At 43.2% G+C, this 13571-nt stretch overlaps 1 protein-coding gene across 2 annotated transcripts in view; it reads right to left on the reverse strand.

Moving 5' to 3' along the window:
* Positions 1-13571, reverse strand: part of SCIN (scinderin) — a 56225-nt gene that overhangs the window by 23288 nt on the left and 19366 nt on the right. For both annotated transcript variants that reach the window (XR_012672667.1, XM_075143662.1), the window contains exon 4: positions 8014-8163. Coding sequence is in view for 1 of the 2 variants with exons in the window: in XM_075143662.1 (XP_074999763.1) it covers positions 8014-8163 (150 nt within the window). In the remaining variant the exon portion in view is untranslated. The remainder of the gene's footprint in view (positions 1-8013; positions 8164-13571) is intronic.

The raw sequence follows: 13571 nt of genomic DNA on the forward strand, positions 1-13571 counted from the left end.
GCCTGGATAGGGAACAGCAATCTGCCTATGCAGACTCCTCTGAAAAAAACCTACAAAGCTTTCCTCCCTGAGCCCTTCCTGCACTGCAGAACTTTCACTAAAGAAAATTCAAAGGCAACCTTGAGCAGAGATCCCTTGAGAGTTGCTCTGCACAGGGGTTGGGATGAGGCAGACTTGGTGTGAGAAAAAAAAAAAAAGGAAAAAAATTCCTTTCAAGGTGTATTTGTCTTGGGGAAATGTGGGATTCGAGGAACTCCAGCATATCTCAGAGCTTTTTATACAGCAAGGAAACTCTGCTCTTTCAGTTCTTCTCCATGAAATCCCCCCGTTGATAGAAAGTACACTGAAATAACTGGTAACAACTCCATGTGGAGATAACTGCTAACAACTCTTTTCTTTGGCCTTGTCTTCTTAATTATCCTATTTAATAAATGAAAATTATAGTGGTTTTTCATCAGTAGATTTCTTGATAGTCTAGCACAGAAAGGAAAAAAGCCATTACAAACTCCATTAATATTCTAACATGTAATTATAAGATTATAATTGACTAACGTGGTAACCCTGCAAGTGCCACAGCTGAAGAAGAAAACGTAACAAAGATGAGTGGTTTTCTCACCCACAAGAATGCAAACGAGACATGTTATAATTTAATTGCAAGCACTTCCAGAAATTCATTATGATTTTAGAAAGTCACTAAAATACCTAGTATAGAAGCATCTTTCCTAGCATAAGAAATTAGGTTTTCAACCATCTATTATTAGAGCTGTTCCTAAACGATTTAGTTCATGCCATACAGTATGATATGCCTGAACATTCACCAAAGTAAATTTCTAATGCAGGCACTGAAATTTGTATTTAGAGACTTAATTAAAAGCCTGACTTTCAGATGTACTTGCCACCTGCAGCTCCTATTTAGTTCACTGTCATTTAAGTACTTGGCTTCATGTAGCCAAGATTGAAAACTGCAGCTTGAAGAACATTATGGGTAACTCACAATGTTGCTGAAAAGTCCTCCTACTATCCGCTGCCGTTCTTGGGCAAAACCCCTGCTGATTTTCTACCTGGGCCTGGGGAAAACACTGGGCCAAATGCTCAGCTGGTGCAAAGCAGCTAAGCTATACTGAAATCCAAGCCATGCGTGTTTTGTCTGAGTACAGGTTGCATAATTAAGTCCTTTAAATGGAAATTTGCATCAAGAAAAAGGACTGTCCTTAATGAAGGAGATACACTCAGTAATTAGAAAGAAAACAGGATGCCCGGTTTTGACAGCTTGAAACTAGCTCCCTGCAGAGGAAGGAGTTTGTTCTTTGTTTCCACATTCATAGCCCATCAAAAATTTTAATTAAACAGTGTAATGATTAATAAACTTCCACTCCTCAGATTGGACAAATATGCTGTGAAACACGCACGAGCACGTGTAGTATTTTTCCCCCTGGACTATTTTGAGGTCGTATCCTACAAACTCTTACTGTTCAAAATGTGAAGACCCAAATTGCGTTCTTGCTGACACCTGCATATATCCAAAACCATTCCAGTGAGGATGTGTATTTGTTTTCCTGAGGGGTAAATTTGACCCATAGTTTCAAAGCAGCCTGAGAAAGTTGTATGTTCATCTGAGTAGCTTATGCAACTACAGCTAGTAGTTTTGCTATTTTCTGCCCATTAGCTTTCTTAAGTCTTTGCATTCTCATGAAAACGTAGTTAACTTCTCTGTGTGTGTCTGACTGCATAGCTGACTGAGTCTTTGCGTTGGGAACTGGTGTAATTTCCATTGTCCCCACCCCTCTCTCGATGCATTCATTTTTCTTTGTATGTGACTCTTCAATACTGCCTCTGCCCTGGGACTGAAATTAATTTCTAGTATTTTTTTCACAAAACTTCCTGGAAGCTTGTCCATTTTTTCCAACTGTCTCAATTTAGATAATAAAAGATACTATTTTGGTTTACATATTCCCAAAGCCATGCATATTTTGGCCTAACGTGACTTCATTAGTGTATTTTCATATTGGGCATTTTCTTGCTAGTGAACAGGTCAGGCTGGACCATAATAGTTACATGCAATTCACAGCATGTGAATACATAGCATTTGAGTAAAACTGTGTACAAGCTACACAATTAAACAACGTTTAATCCCTCACAAATGCCTGGAATTTGATTACCCCTCCTCCTTTTCCTGCCGCATCGCCCTCACCCCTGCTGTTCCTCCACTCCTCTGTATACAAAACAAATAAACCCCTCCTTAGCATGACTTGGCCTCATAATACAACCAAAAGGAAGGGAACAAGAAGAAATGCAAATGTTATGAGAGCAGCAATAGCAATTTTTGCTTTTAGAGAGTTGTGATGGCAGATCTTACTCTTGCTGGCTCTGGGAAAGGAGCAGGTACCAAACTGGTGGGGCAGGCGCTGCTCTTTGAGCCTTATGCAATGATCCATGTGACGAGACCAGAGACTGCAGGAACCTGCCTAGCTCCTTCAGAGAAGCATGCCCTTGCACAGTCAAACCCATTTATGCTAGTCACAAGTCACAGCAAGCCTTAGTTTGTCCCAGCTACCTTACTGTGCTCTGTGCTGCCCTTAGAAATTATCTTTGTTCGGTAGCAAATAATTTTTAGGGGCTTGAATTTAATAAGAAAGGAGGGGGTGGTCCTGCTCTTCTGTCCATACGCCCAGACACTTACCCAGCTAATTTAAGGTTTAGTGGACCTTGATGTTGTGGTGATATTTGCATTATTTGGGTCTCTAGAGAAGCACTCTGTAACTTGCATTTGCGATGGGCTCTTCTTATTTCCTGTGCTCTTGAGATTTTATCCACATGACTGAGTTAGCACTGTGTAGTGCCATCAGTCCCTTTCCAGCTACAGAGGTAGAAAGGTGTGACTGGCTGTAATATGATCAAACCATTCCCATACCTCCGTGCATAGTGTTTATTCACACCAGAGGCAAAAACAATCATCACTGAACACAATGGCATTCAGGAATTCTCAAGATTAAGCATTTCTTAGGAGCTTGAAAGAAAAAGGAGGGAGGAGACAGGCTGCGTTATCAGAAAGGAGGAAGAGGTTCCCTCTGTTGCTTAATATTTAAACTAGCTGAATATTTACACAAGTATTTTATGAGAAGTGAGTTTGCACTCATCTGTTGTAAGGCCACTAGAACTCTAACAAAACCAGGCACACGACAACTGCAAATGCTGAGTAAACAAAAGTCGTGGCATTTTTTGCTTAAAGGCAGAAGAGTAATTTCAAAGATGCGTACTAACATGATCCTTCATTTTCTTGTGGTTTTAGACTTCAGCAGTCATGTTTCTCAGGCTTCATTGTTTCAGCCATGACATCAAAAACCTCTACAAAAACGAAACAAAGGCCAAAAGCCTCAGCAGTAAAAACTGCAGCAATCACAGGCTACCAAGAGCTGCAGCTTCAAGGGAGTCATTTGTGGGGAAACAATAAAACAGCCCTGAGAATCAGTCAGTTTTGACTGCATAGAAAACAAGAACCATCCTGAAAAGTGTTAGCTGAACACTTCATGATTAAGTAGAAGGGACAGATGCAGGGTCAATACCTAGTTTAGTTAAAACTCTGTTTAGCTTACTTTTTCATTGGCTCTTATACCCTGCAGACTGTCACAGCTGCCTGAGATACTTAAAATCGATCATGGGGAGATGAGTCTATGTAGTCAGAATAGCACTGTCAATCTAAAAATCCTTTAGGGTATCTAGTATTTCAAATTACGCAAATATAGTAAAACAAATATACTAAGACTTTCTCTTCCTCTCCAACTTTATCTCTAGAGGTATGATACCAGATCAAGGTGTTGGTCTACGCATGGGGGATTGGGTGCTTTGCATCTTTCCCTTGGGTGACTCAGAACTCAATTTCTGTGTTTCCTGCATTACTGCAATCAGCTTCATCTTGCTGAATGACTAGAAAACTTCACAAAAACAGACATTTCCGATTCCTTGTCTCTCCAATTTGCCATTACTCTGAAAGCAGAGGCACAGTTTACACGTTCATTTGCCAAACAGCGGACAATAACTTCACTGGAGAAAGGAAGCAGGGTACCTCAGTCATTCACTCATCCCACTCACCATTTCCCACAATGCTGAAGATGAGATCGTGGAAAATTATTTTTAAAATTTAGCTTCCCCAGTTTGGTCCTCTCTTCGAATTAGAGCAAAGATTCCAACTACAATTAGAAAATTGTCCATCCTGAGCACGGCTACCTGTTACTGTGGCTGCTCTCTCAGACCTCAGTGATCTCTCGGGTGTACGAACACGGTGCTGTGAGATCTCTGCTTACCACTGCAAGCAGTCAGAAGGACAAGCATCAGTGTCAGTGCAGTCAGCCCAAGGGGGGTTCTGACAGGACTAACAACTGATCCTAGAAAATTTTGGTCCTAGGTTAGCTTTGAAACCATGTATTTAGTGTTCCTTTTGGTTAAAGGAAAAAAAAGACGTGTAGTTAGCTCTAACCCTAACATGGTCAGTCTAGAGTGACCAAACTGACTCAAGCATTGCTAAAGCCTATTTTTGGATTGGTCCCACGCGGATCAAAAACTTCCTGTAACACAATTTGAACATTCAGGCCTAAGATTCAGCAGAATGAGTAACTCTGTTCAGCTGTTTATGTGTGAAAATCAGAGCAGAGTTGGCATCTGGTGAATTTTACTATGGGCAGCTGCGACTGTGGGGGCCAGTCACAGTTGCTGAGCAGCAACAGCAGCAATTTGTCCATGGTGGTCAGTTTATTTTTTTAAATTTCCAAGGCAGCAATCCTATACAGAACTGCTTATTTAAACCTGCCAGTCAGTACCTCACCTAAAGTGCAAACACGGAGGTGAAACTAGGTAGATTAAATACCTTTGACGTGCTTGCACAGAAAGTTTCTGCCTCGTCTTCACAGTCAAAGAGTTCTAGTGATTCCTGCAGCATCTTATGAGACCTTCTGTGCACCCACTGCAGGTCTGAGCTTTCCAGACACGCTGCGTTTCTGGACTGCGAGCACAGGATGGTCACTGCGTGTTCCCAAGTGGCCCCTGGTCACTACAGCAGATGAAAAAAAGGCTTGCCCCTGTCAAAACTACTCATGTACCCAGCTTCTAGCCACTCTCCTTTCCTAGGGCGAGTAAACTGTATCATGCTGGCCTGCCACAGCAATTCATCCAGTCCTATAGCGTGCTCCAGACAGCTCTCTCCCATGGGCAAATTATTCAAGCAGTGCCATCCTGTTCCCAGGTCCTTGCTAAAAATGGTAGTTGGGAGCAGACAATCACCCTTGTCAGACTAGTTCACCTCACCCGCAGCTCCCCAGGTCCCAAGGGGAAAGCGGGCTAGCCACGGAACACCAGCCCAGCATGGCCACTGCAGCCTCTGCTAATCCCATAGCAGGAGAGGAGAAGTCTGGCAGGGTTTGTTGAACCAGCCTGTGTGTCTTGCCTCAGTGGTGGGGTGTAGGCACAGCAGTCTTCCTTTACTGGCTGGGAGTCACGACTGTGTTTACAGAGCAGGGATAAGATCACTGTCGGCTCTTAACGTTGGTACTCGTGGTGGGTATGTCAGCCCCTGCCTGGTGAATGCTTTTCTAGCAGCGCTGCACAAGCAAGTTAAGCCACTGATACGGAAGCAGATGTATTTCTAGCTCATAGGAAGGGAATTCATTCCTGACATTTATCAGAGGAGATCATTTTAGGAAATCTCATTCTGATTTCAGTGACATACCAGGTGACAAAATGAATATTAAAAGTACATAATTCTTTTCACTAGAAAATAAATCAACCTTTTTCTAAGAAAGCTGGAGATGGCAAAAATCCATCCTTCCTGATGTGGAGGGAAGAAACAAGTACAATGCTAGTTTCAGAGCAGTCAGCCTGGGCAAGTGCTACAGCAAGTTAGAGACAATTTTGTGGCAGCAAGGAGATATCAAAACGAAGAACACCAGGAACTGGACACAATTTGAGCAGGAACAGGGATTAATAGCTTTTATGTATTTGTGAGGTTAACTATCCTCGTGGCTTATCAGCAGCACATGTCAGAGCTTGGACTGGTACAGCCACGGCTGAGCTGCAGACCCTGTTATGTGAGCAGCACTTCCAAAAGCAAGGCTACCCAGCACGGTGCAGGCTAGAAGGTAAGCCCTGGCTGCTGACAAACTCACTCACATCAGGCTCATTACAGTGGTGGCAATAAAAGCCATGAACCTACTTGCATTGAACTACCCATTTTTCTTCCCTCTATATTCACAATCCAAAAGGAAAAGCAGAAACTTCTTCACACACTGCTGAGCAAATGAAGAAAAGATTTATTCCCTGATACAATAACAATGCACTACAGGATCAAAATGCAGCCTTGGCGTTTTTCCTGCTCTTAATCATGTGTCAAGGTTGCTACAAAACAACAGTTACACACAGCTGAAAAAGTCTGGCAAACAGATGCAGGGGCGAGGCCAGCATATCCGTGCCGTTCATAGCCTGTCAGGGGGAGGAGGCAGCCGGCCTCCTGACGGCCATCCCTGCGGCGGGCTCTCGTCCTTGCTGCGGCGGCACAGAAGTCTGACTTTGCATCTGCATCTGTACCTTAGTCGGGTAAGAGGTGCAAAGTGCAGCTGTTGTGGTCAATGGTCCCAACTCACACGTGAGCTTATCGGAAACCCCGTGCAAGAGCCTCGAGCTGTAACCCCGGGATGGGCTTGGCAGTAGGAGGCTGCTGCCAGAGGACCGTGCCAGCAGGTTCCCACGGTGCCACCCAGCCGTGGCCCGCAGCAGGCTGCAACCCAATACCGTGATTCAAATAAGGAGCAGGAGGTTGGGCTCTAATTGTCAACCTGTGCTCTCTTCGTAAAAGTTATAGGTGTAAAATATGTGCCACATCAGAGCTGGTGTGAGAATTCTGTACAAGGAAGTAAAAAGCCAGATAGAGGATTGTTTTGGTTTTTTTCCTTCAAAAATTTCCAGTGCACTGGGTGTCACCTCCCCTACTTCTGAGCCCAGCCACATCTGTACTCATACCCATAAGCAAAAGTCTTTGCAAACAGATGGACAGATCATCCAAAGGCGTCACCACAGCTAGCATGGCCGAGGGCTGGTGGCTCAGCACCTGGCATGTTTTGCTGCTTAGGCAATAACTAGTTATACTCCATGTGACAAAACCGAATGTAAACACCATTAAAAATAATGGCATACCTTGCATGCACCATTAGCATTACTTCCTGAAGTTAATCTGAAGTACAAGTTAATATTTTAATTGTACGTTTTCCATTTTATTGAAGCACTGCTTTATAACCTTGCTTCCCTCTTCCTTCTTTTTAGAGAAAGAACGGAAAAAGCTTAATTTAGCACACAAATGCCAAGTGACAATGCTTTTATTAGTGTGTGGCCTCTAACAACTCAGTGCTCGATAATTTTTTCAAGATCTGAAAACTCCATAAGTTGGGAAATTTTTTTTTCACCCTACTTCGATCAGCTCAGTTCTGAAATCTGAATTCTGTTTTTTGAATAAATGGTTAAACTTTCTAAACATACGAGGAAGGGGTTCACTATTACTAGAGCCTAGGTGCATAGGAGTTTGTAGTAGAAGTGGTGGTGCAAAGCAGTGTGCTTGGCCCCATGCATCTCCATGCAATTTGCTACATTTGTTGACATCCTAGACATAGTAATGCCAGGTATTTTCTCTTGTTTGGTGCTGTCCACCTCAATGCTGCTCTTTCCTCATACAGAGGAGCAGGTATGAGCTCTGCTGTTAATTCAGTCACCCTACAGCTAATTCAAAAAAGCAAATAATTAGTTCTTAAAAAAGTATTCTCAGATGATTGATTATCTCAGGCTTTACTTCCCAATAAACTTAATACTGCTTGGGTAAAGAGGAAAAAGAAGTATAAACTGGCCTACCATAACCTAAATCTGAGTTCCTGGAGTCCTTGAAGAACATAAAGTTTGAGTCCAATCCTATTTAGTTCCTGAGGTGTAAATGCATTTTATTCACAGCTATGTCTGTAACTGGTACGCATATTACAATACCTCTATGAGCTGGTCTGGTTCACTGCCTTCTTCCACGGTAATTAATTTAGACCTTCCATTTCGTTCATTGTCCCGAATGCCAATAGCAACTTGAGTAGCCTTCAGCCGCTCGTATTTATTGCATGATGAGCCACACCACTGATAGATTTCCTAAAATAATTAAAAGCACAGACATCAGGAATAAGATTCAACACTGAACAAAATTCTGAAATTAATATTTTATTAATAATTATCTTACTGGATCTAAACCACCAGAACATCAGTGAAGCTACATCTTTCAGAAATACTTTCCAGAAGAGATTTGCTAAGTCACCTAGATACTTGTAATATGCAAGATATTTATGTAATGCAATTTAGTATCCACGTATTAGGAGATCGCTCGATCTCAAAATAGTGAGAGTTTTGGCTTGACTGAGTTTTATCCCAAATACAGATATATCTTCAATTGCCTAAAGAACCTGAAACTCCTAAATTTGCCACTGCAAATTGTTTTTATTTCATATCTGACATTTCCTCTTCTATGCTACAGCATGCCACAGCAGTGCTGTGGCAAGAAACAAAGCAATTTAAAAATCACAAGGAAAACCCTGACTGTATCTGCTACTCAAAGATAGAGTTAGATCTTTCAGTCCAGTTTCTATTTTGGTGACTTTTTGCTGTATAATGATATTTGTCACACACTCTGCTGCATCAAACCACAAAACCAGCTCAAGCGTAAACAGATGACGTAGGTGTTTTCAATAAAAACTCTTCTTCACTGGAAGATTTTTCCTCAGTGCACAGATGATCCAATGCTCATAGAAGTTTATTAAACTCAGATTAATGCAAGCCCTTCTGACTGCAGTTATCACAAATGTCTTTATAAATGACTTCTAAAGATTTACAGAACAGGAATTTGCAGTTTTTCTGGTCATTTAAACCACCAAGTTTCTCCCCAGCAGAAGATGGACATATACCTGGTCCCCTTCCTGCCTCAGGAACTGACTAAAATGAAGACAAGAGATGCATCTGTAAGAGACAACTCCATTCAGGAAACGCAGCAGCTAGGAGTAAGCTGCTGCCACAGGGGCAATCCACCCCATCATGGTTGCCACCTTTACAAGGAGGTCCTCAGACACCGCAGCAGCGGCTCTTCATGTTGATGAGCGAGCACTCTGGTGGCAGTAGCCCACTCCTAGATATCATCTTACGGGCCTTCAAGGCCTTCCTCTCATCTGGCTGACTAGGTAGTGAACAGGTATTCCCTGCACATGACGGGGAAAGCGCAATTCAATCAGAATGGAGCATGTTCCCAAGGCACTTCTCAGGAAGAAGCACCACCAGAACCAGCCTAAGACAGGTCGCTTAATCCAGTCGCACCACAGACCAAGGACCCACAGTTTTGGCAAGTCCCATTACTCATCCCGAATGCAAAACATTTCAGAATAAAGAAATTAGATTTCAGTCTTGATGAAAATTACTAAGAAGAGGCAGAACATAAGCTGCAGAGCCGCTAGAGGCTGAGCTGGAAGGAGCTAGTCAAAGGAAATTAATCAGCTTGGCAGATTGCTTTTTTCCCCCCTTCCCTTCTTCTGAAGGAAAGTCATTGGATTCTTCTTCACATGATTCTATCAAATAGCCCAAATAGTACAGCAATAAAGGTACACAGTCATTTTCAACTTTAAAAAAGGTTGAACTGGTTTGTGTTCATCTACAATGCAAATAACAAGGATTTAATCAGAGCCCTCACTAAGTAAATTACTGGGGTCTTAGTTTTACGATGTATATACAACTGTATAAAACTCAGATTTTGGATGAAAACCTGTTTCATTCAAAAAAAGCTTTTTAAGCTATTTCTGCTGACCACTATTGTTTTTAACAGTACTTGAAATGGTGGCTTGAGACTAGTGAGAGATGAAGTACAGCTTCTCAGTACTAGCAGATGCAAACTTTTAGAAGACAGCTAAAGTTGATGCCATCTGCACGTGAAACAGCGCTAGTAGCTTCTGATATTTACTTTTCACCAGCTTGGACGCAAAAAAAACCCAAACGCAGTGATCTCACAGCCAAGTTCCCTTCCCTTCGGAAGCATCCTTCAAAGGCGAAGTTTTAAGCTTACATCAGGATTACACAGATTCCCAGAACTGGATCCCTTTCAACTTGCAGATGTTACGCAATGAAAGCTGTGAGGTTTTCAGCTTGCCTTTACCAACTTGACTGTAGGCTTAACACAAGGGAAAAAAAAAAAGTCTGCTTCCAAGTTCTGGTTTAAATACTGCCAGCTTACTAAGTATCCAAAATCTGGAGACATACTTGGCTTTAGGTCTGAACCTTATCTTAAATCTGACTTTCGACTTTCCACAGGAAAAGAAAATATCTGTGCATACTCAGGGAAACAGAATTTGGTAAAGAATTAATGAAAGACTGCCCTGAGTGTGTAGAAAGTCAAAAGTTTCAACCTGAGCACATTTTTTAACATAGTTATTATAGCCATGCACTGCTTCAGCCATCTTCTCTCAAATTTTGGGAGACTTCCCAAAATACAGACTCCTTTAGTTTCTGAGAATTTCAGCAAACTTACTCACTCTCATCTTGGCCTACTCCTACTAATTGAGCTTATTTTAAATTATGTGAGAAAACAGGAGTCACTAGAGATATAGCAGCAATAAATAGGAACTCTTTATTTCCCACAGTCTATAGAAGCAATAAGGAAAAGGAAGAAGACATATACAGAGAATTAGCTGAAGAGGTTAGGCAGCTGTTGCCTTATCTCAGTGTGTATGCTGCTGTCGTGGTTTAACCTGGCAGGCAGCTAAAGACCACACAGCCGTTCGCTCATTCCCCTGCAGTGGGATGGCGGAGACAATTGGAAAAAAGGTAAAACTTGTGGACTGAGATAAAGAAAATTTAATAGGACAGAAAAGGAAGGGAAAATAATAATAATGATAAAAGAATATACAAAACAAGTGAGGCACAATGCAATTGCTCACCACCCACTGACCGATGCCCAGCCAGTTCCCAAGCAGCAGCCCCACCCCCCCCCCCAGCCAACCTCCCCAGTTTTCTGTTCAGCATGACAGCATATGGTATGGAATATCCCTTCGGCCAGTTTGGGTCAGCTGTCCTGGCTGTGTCCCCTCCCAGCTTCTAGCTTCCTTGCTGGCAGGGCAGTATGAGAAGCTGAAAAGCCCTTGACTTAGTGTAACAACTAAAACATCAGTGTGTTACCAACATTATTCTCATCCAAATCCAAAACACAGCACTATAGCAGCTACTAGGAAGAAAATTAACTCTATCCCAGCCGACACCAGGACAATATCCACCCCTTATTCTATACCATCTACGTCATGCCCAGGTCTCACATTTTCCAGTACATCCCAATTAATCACCACCACCTTTCCTGTCTTTTGATATATACACACAGATATCATTCATCAAGTCTATGGGCCATTCCTCTAAAATGTCCATTGAGTTCATTTAGTCCATGACTTTGCGCTCCATCTGTCATAACAGTCCTTCAGGGCAGGAGAGATGGTGGGTGGTGTTGGATTGCTGCATGCTGAAGCCAGTTCTGGTTCCATCACTGCTGCACTTTGCTTGGTGCAAAGTTCATTCTTCATTAATCTGGGTGATTCTTACTGTGATATCGTTGATATGATATACAGCAACCATAGAAGTGATGACGTACAGTATTATATAGCAATTAACATCATACAATTCAAATCATTGGCTATTCTCCCCAAAATCAAATCCCCTGGAGATACATATCAGACTTACCAACCCTTTCGCATTACCCACCAAGTGCACCCAGGTCCTTGAGTAAACGCAATCCCATGGTTTGCCTTTGCCTGAGGCAGGAATAACCCAGACTGTCTTCTCCAGCATATTTTTTATGTGCATGACAGGGACTTTATCCCCTTCTATAGTATGTAAAAGTTTTGATTGGGCAGGGCCAGCTTGATTGGCAGATCCCCTAGTGTTGACTAACCAGGTGGCTTTTGCTAGATGTGTATCCCAATGCTTGAATGTCCCACCACCCATTGCCCTCAGTGTAGTTTTTAACAGTCCATTGTATCACTCAATTTTTTCAGAGGCTGGTGCATGGTAGGGGATGTGATAGACCCACTCAATGCCATGCTCTTTGGCCCAAGTGTCTACATGAGATTGTTTCGGAAATGAGTTCCATTGTCTGACTCAATTCTTTCTGGGGTACCATGTCACCATAAGACTTGCTTTTCAAGGCCCAGGATGGTGTTCCTGGCAGTGGCATGTTTCCAGCCATCCAGTGGTTGCTTCCACCATTGTAAGCATGTGGCGCTTGCCTTGGCAGGTTTGTGGGAATATGATATAATCAATCTGCCAGGCCTCCCCATATTTATATTTCAACCATCGTCCTCCATACCAAAGAGGCTTTAACCACTTGGCTTGCTTGATTGCAGCGCACGTTTCACGTTCATGGATAACCTGTGCAATAGCGTCCATGATCAAGTCCACCTCTTGATCACGAGCCCATCTATATGTTGCATCTCTTCCTTGATGGTCTGAGGTGTCATGGGCCCACCAAGCTATAAATAATTCACCCTTATGTTGCCAGTCCAGATCCACCTAAGCCACTTCAATCTTAGCAGCCTGATCCACCTGCTGGTTGTTTTGGTGTTCTTCAGTGACCCGACTTTTGGGTACGTGAGCATCTACGTGACGTACTTTTACAACCAGCAGCAATATCTTGCCACAATGCAGCAGCCCAGATGGGTTTACCTCTGCGCTGCCAGTTGTTCTGCTTCCACTGCTGCAACCACCCCCACAGGGCATTTGCCCTCATGCCCATGAGTCAGTATAAAGTACTGGCCATTTTTCTTGTTCAGCAATATCTAAAGCCAGCTGGATGGCTTTCACCTCTGCAAACTGGCTCGATTCACCTTCTCCTTCAGCAGTTTCTGCGACGTGGCGTATAGAACTCCATACAGCAGCTTTCCACCTCCGATGCTCCCCCACAAGACGATAGGCCCCATCAGTGAACAGGGCATATTGCTTCTCGTTTTCTGGTAGTTTGTTATACAGTGGGGCTTCTTCAGCACGCGTCACCTCCTCCTCTGGGGATATTCCAAAATCTTTCCCTTCTGGCCAGTCCATAATAACTTCCAAGATTCCTGGGCAACTGGGGTTTCCTATTCGGGCCCGTTGTGTGATCAGTGCGACCCACTTACTCCACGTAGCATCGGTTGCATGATGTGTAGAGGGGACCCTCCCTTTGAACATCCAGCCCAGCACCGGCAGTCGGGGTGCCAGGAGGAGCTGTGCTTCAGTACCAACCACTTCCGAAGCAGCTCGAATCCCTTCATATGCTGCCAATATCTCCTTCTCAGTTGGAGTGTAGCGGGCCTCGGATCCTCTGTATCTGACTCCAGAACCCTAAGGGTTGACCTCGAGTCTCCCCTGGTGCTTTCTGCCAGAGGCTCCAGGTAGGACCATTCTCCCCGGATGTGGTGTAGAGCACATTCTTCACATCTTGTCCTGCCCGGACTGGCCCAAGGGCTACTGCATGAACTATCTCCCGTTTACTTTGTTCAAAGGCTTGT

Source organism: Calonectris borealis, chromosome 2, assembly GCF_964195595.1.
Source record: "Calonectris borealis chromosome 2, bCalBor7.hap1.2, whole genome shotgun sequence".
NCBI lineage: Eukaryota > Metazoa > Chordata > Aves > Procellariiformes > Procellariidae > Calonectris > Calonectris borealis.